Source organism: Dermochelys coriacea, chromosome 3 (genome assembly GCF_009764565.3).
Source record: "Dermochelys coriacea isolate rDerCor1 chromosome 3, rDerCor1.pri.v4, whole genome shotgun sequence".
Taxonomy (NCBI): Eukaryota; Metazoa; Chordata; order Testudines; family Dermochelyidae; genus Dermochelys; species Dermochelys coriacea.
In genome coordinates this window covers 46,093,441-46,104,803 of record NC_050070.1, presented here as the reverse complement: position 1 = coordinate 46,104,803, position 11,363 = coordinate 46,093,441, and the positions used below count along the sequence as shown (strand labels likewise).

General features: G+C 39.7%; 1 protein-coding gene across 1 annotated transcript in view; it reads right to left on the bottom strand.

Moving 5' to 3' along the window:
- Positions 1-5,020: 5,020 nt before the first annotated feature.
- Positions 5,021-11,363, bottom strand: part of LOC119852505 (elongin-A-like) — a 34,428-nt gene continuing 28,085 nt past the window's right edge. The window contains exons 8-11 of the mRNA XM_038393709.2: positions 10,733-10,913; positions 10,072-10,195; positions 5,377-5,510; positions 5,021-5,233 (exon numbers count right to left, since the gene is read on the bottom strand). Coding sequence (XP_038249637.1) covers positions 5,172-5,233; positions 5,377-5,510; positions 10,072-10,195; positions 10,733-10,913 — 501 coding nt within the window. The 3' untranslated portion in view covers positions 5,021-5,171. The remainder of the gene's footprint in view (positions 5,234-5,376; positions 5,511-10,071; positions 10,196-10,732; positions 10,914-11,363) is intronic.

The window sequence follows — 11,363 nt, the reverse complement described above, 5'->3', positions numbered from 1 at the left end:
AGATGACACATTCCAATTTTGGCCCCAGACCATCTTGCAACAGAATATATCAGTAGAAAGGAGTACTTCTCTATGGTAGTGTAGGTGCTTGTTCATCAAGGAGGGCATTTCACTGACATCAGTGCAGGGTGGTCTGAGAAGGTGCATGACGCCTGCATCTTCAGGAACACTAGTCTGTATGGAAAGCTGCAAGCAGGGACTCTTTCCAGAGCAAAAGTTTCCAGTGGGAGATGTTGAAATGCCCATAGTGATCCTGAGAAACTCAGTGTACCTCTTACTTCCCCATGAATCCTTACATGGGAAACCTGGAGAAGAGCAAGGAGCATTTAAATAATAATGCTAAGTACAGAATGACCACGGAATGTGCCTTTGGCAGATTAAAAGCATATTGGTTCTGCCTTTATGGTAGGTTATATTTAAGTGTGGGAAATATTCCAATGGTCAGCTACCTGCTGCATGCTCCATAATCTTTGTGAGGCTAAGGGTGAAAAGTTTGCCCAGGGAGTGGAGTGCTGATGCAGATTACCTGGCTGCTGATTTTGAGCAACCTGATGCCAGGCCCATTAGAGGGGCACAATGCGGGACAATTCGAGGGAGAGAAAAAACCCAGTAATGTGTACTTGTATACATAAATCTGCCATGCTTCATTAATTGGAGCTTTGTTTGTTTGACTAACAGTTGTGATGATTCCTGAGCAGGAACTGCAGTAAGCAAATGATTAAACTAAGTATGTGTTTTACTATGTGTAGGGCACAAATAAAGAGTGGTTCTCTCTCAGAGAGTTTGTTAATTGGTGTTTAATAAAAAGCACACACTAAAGACTTAGTAGGAAGGGAGGCAGCAGTGCAGAGTATTGAAGGCTCTCAGTTGGATTTATGCACAGTTATTTTGGAAGGGGTCTGAAGGGGTGGAGTGAGCGGGATAGCAAGACGCTCCAAAAAGTTGAAAGGAATATGTGGGAGGAGTTTGGGGAGGACATTGGAAAACAATTCTGTATCTGTGTGAGTAGGGATGAGCATGCATCTGTTCTGACTGTAGCTTGATTAAGAACTTAAGCATCCATGACTTATCTGCTCATGATCCTTTTGAACGAGCTCCTGACTCAGTCCCCCCTTCCATTTCTCTCCACTTCCTGCATTCTTTGTTCTTCCTCAGAGGATTGCAACCCCTCTTGGAACATGTCCTCCTTGCTACACTTTGGTCACTTCCTTATCGGACAGAGGCACTCTTCCCATGTGTAGGGGGTTCCCCTGAAGGCCACATCTGCAGAAGCACAAGAAACAATACACAGAAGCATGATTGTTAGTTCACACACAGCATTGAATCATTACAGTAAAATACTCCTCTTACAACACACCAGTCACTTTCCAATTGACCCTTGCCAACCACACATCTTAGTGAACACCCTAAGCATGGTGAGTTTTGCCCAGGTGGGTGGAGGGTGTTCAAACTGGGGCAAAAAGTGTCGCTGATGTTTCAAAGCTGTTGCTGCAGGCTACTAGGGACAATATTGTAAATTCTGCCACCAGTTTCCACAGGTGGGGGGGTGTCACTGAAGCAGATTTCATTCCTAAGAGTTAGCAACAATGCAAGAGTGCATCTACTGCACACATGTGGCTTCAGACCTGGTCCTATGCTGCTTGCCTGTGCACTGCTTTGGTCCCTGAACAAGTGATTGTCCAGTGGCATGGGAAAGTTTCCTACAATGGGGGAAGGTAAAAAGCAGCTTTGTCAAGGAACCTTCAGCTGAGGATTGGCAAGTACCTCCAGGAAAGTTGCCTAGAAAACTCAGAATTCCCATTAAATCTTGGTGTGCAACACAATGTTCTGCCGGACTGCTTAGCTGCAATGGGGAATTAGGAGCACACTCAAACACAGCTAGTCTTGCACATTTCTATCCCTTCACCCACTTGTTCAGTATACAAAGCAAACGTAAAGCTGAATGTCATTTAACCGAGCAGCAGTAACTCAAAGATCACTTACCAGGAATCTCCCCTCCTCCTTCTTGCTCGCTGGACAGGGACTGGCTAGTCACCTCTGGAGTGAGGGAAAGTTCCAACTTGCCACACCACCAGATAACCCTGTCATGGGCTCCACATAGTCCAACTCTACCTCCTCATCCACGACTTTGTCCTGGGTGTTAGGTCCACTGTCTGTGTGCCTCCAGCCCCACCAAAGTATCCATGGGGCTCTTGGCAGTGGAGATGGGGTTGTTGCCAAAGATGGCATCCAGCTCCTTATAGAAACAGCAGCTCTTGGGAGCAGCACTGGAGTAACAGTTTGCCCCCCTTGCCTTCTGGTATGTCTGCCTCAGCCGCTTTATCTTTGCTTGGCACTGCTCTGCGTCCCACTTGTAGCCCTTAACCCATGAGAAGTCTGCATACAGGAATCAAAGTTCCTACGGCTGGAGCGAAGCTGCGTCTGGACAACCTTCTTCCCCCATATACTCAGCAGATCCAACAGCTTCCCAGAAATGGAAAAGCATTTGCCACATGGAGCCACCATGATCACCTTGGAAGATGCGATATGAACTCTCCATACTGAGCAAACAAGAAGTAGAATTTCAAAAATTCCAAGGCCTTTAGAGGGGGGAAAGAGGTGAATGTTTGTTTACCTGGCAGCAGAGTTCAACTGCTGACCAGAGTGGTCAGCATGGGGATTGTGGGACACCTCCTGGAAGCCATTTATAGTGAAAACTATGTGGTGTCTACACTGACTTCATAGATATAATTTTGCCGCAAAAAAGTTCTGTGCCTCTTGTCAAGGGTGGGGGTGGGAGAGAATTATTTTGTCGCCAAAACAGGAGAGTTTTGCCACCAAAAGCAGCATTGTAGTGTGTACACCTCCAATGTTTTGTCAGGAAAAGCGGCCTTTTGTTGACAAAACTCTGTAGTGTAGACAAGGCCTAAGTCTACTGCTGCCACAGGCTGGGAGATAAAGCACATAGAGGTCACATTTTCCAAAGCACCTATGTGAGTTAGGAGCACAAATCTCATTGACTTCACACTACAAAACTGTATTTTAACTTTTCTTTACTTGGTTGTTCAACATATTGGAAGGTGTTGGTTGCAACTATATTATAGTCCTATTTGCTTATCAATTTTGTGCTTGAATTTATGTTCTCACAGTAAGGATGTTATGAGGTACTTATGACTTATCATACATGAGCATTTTAAGTGTGAAGCTTAAGGTTAAAAAAAAAATCTTAAATTTATCAACAATTAGGACAGTAAAGAAACAAGTCCAAAACATTCACTTTAGCAGAGTGCAAAATAGGACAAGTGAAGAACTAGCAACATATAAATAAAAATCAAATTGAAAAAAAAATGTAAATAAATTAAAAAATCAATTTAAATCATGATAGACCCTGATTTAAAATGTTATTTACTATTAGAATTCTGTTATGATTATCTGGATGTCTTAGAATTTTACCAGCATTTCTGCTAAAAAAGCCTCATTAATTAATTATGTCCATGTCAAAGTGTCAATAAAGGAGAATTGGTGATTTAATTCACTCACAGTTTCAGAAAGCTTTTGAGGGATTAACCTCTGGAGAGGAAATATGGAAATTGAGTGGCTATAAATTGACATGTAAAGTTCTGTAATGGATTAGAAACTGGTTTAGAAATAGATTACGTCTGTACTATGAGCCAGGGGTATGATTTCCTCTGCTCACATGCACATACCCACACTATGGCCTGGTCTACACTAGGGGGAATCGATCTAAGTTATGCAACTTCAGCTACGTTAATTACGTAGCTGAAGTCAACATACTTAGACCTACTCACTGCGGTGAGTCGACTGCTGCCGCTCCACCATCAACAGGAGAGCACTCAGGAGTCGATTTATCATGTCTAGACTAGACGCGATAAATCGACCCCTGCTGGATCGATCGCTGCCCACTGAGTAGTATAGACATACCCTAGCTCTCCCGGAGAGCACTGGCTTAGCCATCCTGAATATAAACCCACCTGAAACTGGTGGGTATGTACCTGGCACGAATAAGCTCTGCCTCTGCTGCTGGCACCCAGGCTACCATTGCTGCACTTCTAATACTTGCACTAGCTTTGCTCCTCCAACTGCAAACAATAGACCCCAGCAGAAACCAATGCATCTTTCAATTAGATGTTTTTCTTGGGTTTAAAATAGCAAGTCTCATGATAACTCCAACTCCAGACACTTCACTCCCCATGCCAAGGCTGTTGGGGTTGCCAGAATTCCTGCAAGCTCCCCAAGCACCACCCCTAACAAATGGTACAAGCTCAGGGAATATAGCGTCTTCTGGTTCTCTGCTCTTGCTGTAGGTCCTTTGTGTTTAAAGGGCAGTATTACAATGAAATTAAATTCCTATTTTTCATGACACAGGTCCAGATGAAAACTAAAGCGGTTATCCCAGAACTGGAAAGTTGCAATTTTCCACAGAAAAAGACCTTTCACACACAAAAAATTAGAAAATCCCTTTTTTCCAAAAATACTTTTGAAAGAAAAAAAAGTGCTCTACCAGGCATAGCTGGGACACTCATCTGTCTATGCAACATCAAAATGCAAGTTATTTTTAGTAGTACTTTTTGGGGCAAGGAGCAGCATTAATAATTTCCTCTGTGTTACCCATTTACTATCTTTATATTTCATGCAAGTCTAACCTTGCACATTTTCCAGAGATGTTTAGAAGCTACCGAAAGATTTTACTGTGCAGCATTCGAGACTATAATGGAATTTGGTCTACTTAAGTTTTTATTTTAAACAAATAGAAAAACGGGATAAATATTTTAAGTTTTGCATCAGTCACTGATGAAAAATAATTAAGTTCATATACAAGTCTTCATAATCTACAAGGGTCATTTATGAAAATCTGCATGAACTTTCTTGGCTACAGATTGTTGATACTATTAGACTCCTGTGAAGTTGCCTTATTTCAATTCACTTTTGCCAATTGGTTCATGGATACAAAGGAGTGAGCAGGGGGCTGGGGGTGAGGAAATAAAGGATTTATATTTTATTTTAAAATCACAAACTACTGTGTGCATTCTGCCACTTTATTTCATTGAAGAGACTATTTTGTTAACTGAATGCAGATTATAGTCACAATTTACTAAATTTATATTACATAGACATAGCGTAGAATATGCAAATGTTAATGTAAGTTTAAATCAGATATGCAAGATCCTGTTTTATCGTGGTCCAACTCTATTCTTGAATGCTCTCAAAGATTTTCTCATCATTGGTGCAATTTCTTCAAAAAAAAAAACCCAAACATTTTAGTTAGGATTATAGTTGTATAATACTCAAGCTCAAAGTGACTTTAAAAGTAATACAATTAATGATATTATCAGCCAAATAGAAATAGTAAAGGGGAATTATTCTGCAACTACTTACTTTTGACAGTTTTTTTAATATCCTGACTCACTCCACTTGAGTAAGTGCTGGAGCTTCCATTTGTTACATTGCTAGTGGTTGCGTTTCGGTTTGGTGAGGTGTTATTTCGGTCTCTGCTTTCTGGATTCTTTGTTCTATTAAAAATAACAAAAATGGGGGAGAGGGGAAAGGGCAGAGGAGGAGGAAGAGAGAAAAGAGAATAAGAGTTCAGTTTAAAAACCTCACAGGGTTTAAGTCATTAATACTAACCTGTTTTGAAAAAAAAAAAAAAAGAAACACAATCATTTAAGATTATGAAACAGAATTTTCAGAAAAAAAGTCAGATCGTATTGTTTGCAATAATCTGACCTACCTTGCCTTCAAGGGATTACAAGAACCATATTTTAGACCCTGCCCATATTTTAACAGGAATGCATTTCTTCAGTACTTCATTCTTTCACTCACATTTATTTTCCACTCAAAGTTAATGGTAAAGACAGTAAAACCAATCGCATTTCAATGACCACAGTTTATGTCAGACTGTGCAAAGATATTTAGCAACACAATCACTTATGGCTTGTCATTAAGTCCTTTAGAACTAGTACTTCAATTTATCTTTTAGTTTTAGTTTTAGTACCTAGTTTAAAGCAACTGTACACAAGTAACCCTATGCACTAAAAAGGTCAGTCCACAATGCTGAATGAAAGCTTTCCCTTTTAGTGCCACTTTCTTACCAGCACCAACTTTAATCAGTTTCACATGTTGGATAACCTACAGAACAGATGCTTATTTTTAGGCTGAAACCAATACGTTGCTAGAAAGGATATAAAAATAGAAAACTCAATGAGGGATTTCAACTATCCCCATATTCACTGGGTACACATCACAAGCAAATAAAGTTTGACACCATAAATGACTGCTTCTTGGAGCAATTAGTCCTGAAACCCATAAGGGGAGAGGCAATTCTTGATTAAGTCTTAAGTGCAGCACAGGATCTAGTCTAAGAAGTGAATATAGCCAAACCGCTTCGTAATAGCAACCACAATATAATTAAATTTAACATTGGGGAGGGGGGTGGGGAGAAGAGGGAACACCAAATAAGCTCACTGCAATAGCATTCAACTTCAGAAAGAGGAACTACACAAAAATGAGGAAACTAGTTAAATGGACATTAAAAGGTACAGGCACCATTGTGAAATGCCTGCAAGCTGCAGAGAAACTTAAAAAAAAAGCCATAATAGAGGCTCAAAATGAAATGTATATCCCAAATTATAAAAGAGGACCAAAAATGTGCTTCCATCGTTAAAGTCAAAAGTGGTTATAGGCAAAAATGCATCCTTTAAAAATTGGAAGTTAAATCCTACTGAGGAAGAAGTATAATTACTTAAGAAAAAAAGAATTTTTAGAGCAACTAGCCAAAGACCAAAAATTAATTGCAATTTTGTTTAAGTACATCAGAAGCAGGAAGCCTGCCAAACAATCAATGGGGCAACTGGATAATCAAGATGTTAAAGGAGCACTCAAGGAAGATAAGGCGACTGCAGATAAGCTAAATGAATTCTTTGGATTAGTCTTCACTACAAAAGGAAGTGAGGGGCATTACCACACCTGACCATTCTTTTTAGGTGACAAATCTGAGGAACTGTCCCAGACTGAGGTATCAATAGAGGTGGCTTTGGAACAAACAGATACATGTAACTGTAATAAGTCACTAGGACCAGATGGTATTCACCTAAGAGTTCTGAAGGAATTCAAATGTGAAATTGCAGAACTACTAACTGGTATCTAACCTATTACTTAGATCAGCTTCTGTACCAGATGACTGGAGGACAGCTAACGCGACGCCAATTTTTAAAAACAGTTCCAGAGGTAGTCCTTGCAATTACAGGCCAGTAAGCCTGACTTCAGAACCAGGCAAATTGGTTGAAACTATAGGAAAGAACAGAATTATCACACAGATTTATATACATCTCTCTCACACACACACAAATATATATGATATGTTGGGAAGAGTCAATTATGGCTTTTGTAAAGGGAAAACATGCCTCACTAATCCATTAGAATTCTCTGAGTGGGGAGTCAAACATGGGTATTAGGGTTGCCCAGTGGATCTAGTGTACTTGGTTTTTCAGACAAGGTCCCTCCTCAAAAGCTTTTAAGCAAACTAATCAGTCATGGGATAAGAGGGAGGGGCCTCTAATGAATCAGTAACTGGTTAAAAGAGAAAACAAAGGGTAGGAATAAATGTCAGTTTTCAGAATGGAGAGAGGTAAATAGTGATGTCCCCCAGAAGTCTCTATTGGGACCAGTACTGTTCAACATATTGATAAGTGATCTGGAGAAAGGGATAAACAGTGAGGTGGTAAAATTTGCTGATACAAAACTACTCAAGATAGTTAAGTCCAAAGCAGAGTGTGAAGAGCTACACAAAGGGATCTCACAAAACTGGGTGACTGGGCAGCAAAATGGCAGATGAAATTCAATGTTGATAAATGCAAAGTAATGCACACTAGAAAATATAATCCCAGCTATACATATAAAATGATGGGGTCTAAATTAGCTTGGAGTCTAAATAAAGATCTTGGAGTCATTGCAGATAGTTCTCTGAAAATATCTGCTCAATGTGCAGCAGCAGTCAATAAAAGTTAATATTCTAAACCATTAGAAAAATGGCAGACAGAAAAACATATTGCCTCTTTATAAATCAATGGTACGTCTATACTTCGACTACTACTGCCTGCAGTTTTGGTCACCCCACCAAAAAAAAGATTAAAAATGGAAAAATTACAGAGAAGGGCAACAAAAATCGGGGTATGAAGCAGCTTCTATCAGAGGAGAGATTAAAAGGACTGGGATTTTCAGTTTAGAAAAGAGATGATTAAGAGGGAATATGATAGAGGTCTATTCAATCGTGACTGGTGTAGAGAAAGTAAGTGTTATTTACTCTGTCACATAACACAACCAGCATGGGTCACCCAATGAAATTAATAGGCAGCAAGTTTAAAAACCAAACAAAAGGAAGTACTTCTTCACACCAGGCAGTCAACCTGTGGAACTTGTTACTAAGGGATGTTGTGAAGGCCAACACTATAACAAGGTTCAGAAAAGAATTAGACAAATTCCTGGAGAATAGGTCCATCTATGTCTATTAGGTAAGATGATCAGAGATGCAAACCCATGCTCTGAGCATCCCTGATTGCTAGAAGCTAGGAATAGGATCATTTGATGATTGCCCATTCTGTTCATTCCCTCTGAAGTACCTGGCATTGGCCACTGTTGGAGGACAGGATACTGGGCAAGATAGATGATTAGTCTGATCCAGTATGGCCGTTCTTATGTTTCTATTGAAAAAACCCTGGTTTCCTATAACTATAATGCAATAATACATAAAGAACATTTAATTGGGAAAAATTGAGCTATTGTCTTTCAAATATTTTGGCTGATTGACAGCCACTATCACAGGCTGCTCATCCTTTTATAAGTTTAAATGTATACACTGAATAATGAATTATGTGCTGCTTTTTAGAAGTACAAAGAGCTGGACACCAAAGACAAAATAGCAGATCCTAACAAAGTGGTGGTATGAGAGTGTAGACAGCCATCAAGACAAAGTTCAAGGTCTCAGATAGCCAGGTCCTATTGCATTAGACATTTAAAACCAACAGCATGAGCTGAGTCATTCTAGCCTTTACACCAACAGGCAGATTGCGTTAGAGACACTCCACTGTACTCCAGATTGCACAGATCAGTTATTAAAGTGTGCTCCTGCATTCCCTGAATTGCAAGCAGAGAAATCCTCTTAAAAGGGAATTGCACCAGCTGAGACTGTGCCAAAGCCCATATTTCTCTTGCAAGGCAACAGGATAAATGACTCCTGTTGTGCAATTTGCACAATGTAAAGAACACTTTCATATCAAGTCTGACAAAAGGAGGTTTTCATAGAGGGGGCATGGTCAAAAGTGGTGCCAAGTTTAGTAACCTAACTCAATAGCTGAGCAAATCTCATCAGCGCTCAAGATAGAGAAGCAAGCCTCCTTATAAGCAAACCAACCGTTACCCAGCAGCAACTCTTCCAATTTTGTAGCCCCAGGCATCCATCTGACAACACTAATAGTCATTCATCCAGATCAGAAACTGAAATATAAGATCCAAGGAGCAAAACGTAGAGTTGCAGAAAATCATCTTTGAAGGATCCTATGTTTCCACTCCTTCAGTAATGAAAACAGTCCACCCCTACTGATTGGTAGTTCCAGACATTCCCTTAGCTACCAAAACAGCAACCTGTAGTCAAGGGCATCAACATCTGCTGAGGTCCAGCATAACCAGAGCTGCCAACTGAGTTAGATTTATAACATGAGATCACTTATGATTATTATGTAGGGTCATAACATACAAGAAAGTTTGGACTCTATACAGAATATCAGATAACACCAATGTGATCTGCAAAGAACAGACCCACTCTCCAGCTAGAGGAAGGGTCACCTCAGCACAGAGTTTGAGGGAGAGGGATGAAGTTGGGGCACACTGCAGACAATTCCTAAAATATAAGTTTATATTTCCTGTAGTTGAAATGCTAAACAAAACAAAACCAAAAAAACACTCCACGCAATAGTTAGTTTAGTTGCATTCTTTCATACAAAGGTTTTGTCAGTAAACGAATGTTACCAGTATGAAGTCATCCAATATCAAATCACGGTGCAGCAACAGTGTACTTACTTGCCCTTTTCGACAGGGTGAAGCTGAACAATAGGTCCAGCTGTCCCATAGATCTCTTGCTGCCGCCGAACATTTCTGGGTGGTTTTGCCACACTGTGTATGTAAGCCAGTTTAACCTGTCGCCCTAACATAGAAACAAGGGGAAGGGCATTTTTAAAGTTAAATATCAAACTTGACTCTAAGAAAAAAAAACATTAAGACAACAATCATGTGGCAATGTAATTTCCAACATTTAATGAAAAATGTTAAACATAAGAAAACAGTGACAGGTTTACAAAACTTTACATCAAGGTACCCACTGAACAATGACAAAGTAATATTACAGAACATGCACATCTTTCTTCACAGAGACAGTGTCTGGGATGGCTCTAATGATTGCCCATGCAATACAGGAAACAGAGCCTTGGCTCCTGAGCTCTAAACCATCGAAATCATACATGGTCTAGAGCATGAATCAGTTACATGAATTAATCTTGTGTGCAATCTTTAAAAAGCATTTGAATGCAAAGGAATAGAAGTCACCTCTCCCTGAGATGAGCTTTTAACAACATTCAGTGCAACTAAAATAAAAATCACTAAAGCCCACACATTGCATTTCTGAAAATTAGAAAATGGGGGGGGGCAGGTATTCAAGGAAAAGTTACCTGTAGACTTTACTTACCTTTAGGTTTCTCAGACTGAGCTGAAATAATGTTTTTTGTAAGGGTCTTTAGTTTTTCTTCTCTCTGACTGAACAGCCGCACATACATTTCACGCCATGACTCATATTCCAGGAGATGCTCGTTTTTAAAATCCCTTTGGCAGTGTTTCTTCCACAAATGATCAGACTCTTCTATAAATGTCTTGGTTTGAAGCAAAAATGTATTTACAACACTTAAAGACTTATGGTAAAATTTTTGAGAGCACCTATGGACTTAGGCACCTAACTCCTATAGATGTTTAAGGATAGTTTAGGATCCTAAATCACTTAGGCACTTTTGAAAATGTTATCCTCCGTTTCAAGACTGAGGAGCAAGCCAAAGAAACTCTATTAAACATCTCTTCTCACCAGGTACCATAACATTCAGAAGCATAACAAGCCACATTCAGCAACATCTAATGTATCCATTGGTCAAAGATTAGATTAGGTTTCATTATACTGTAGACAAAGATGGTTATTAGTCAAAATTTTCAAACTTGAGTGCCTAAATCTAGGCATCTAAAGAAGTGTGGCCTGATTTTCCAAGAGTACTAAGTATCCACCAATCCAGTTCAGAAATAGTATCATGTAATTGAAGCCCTTTCACATACAC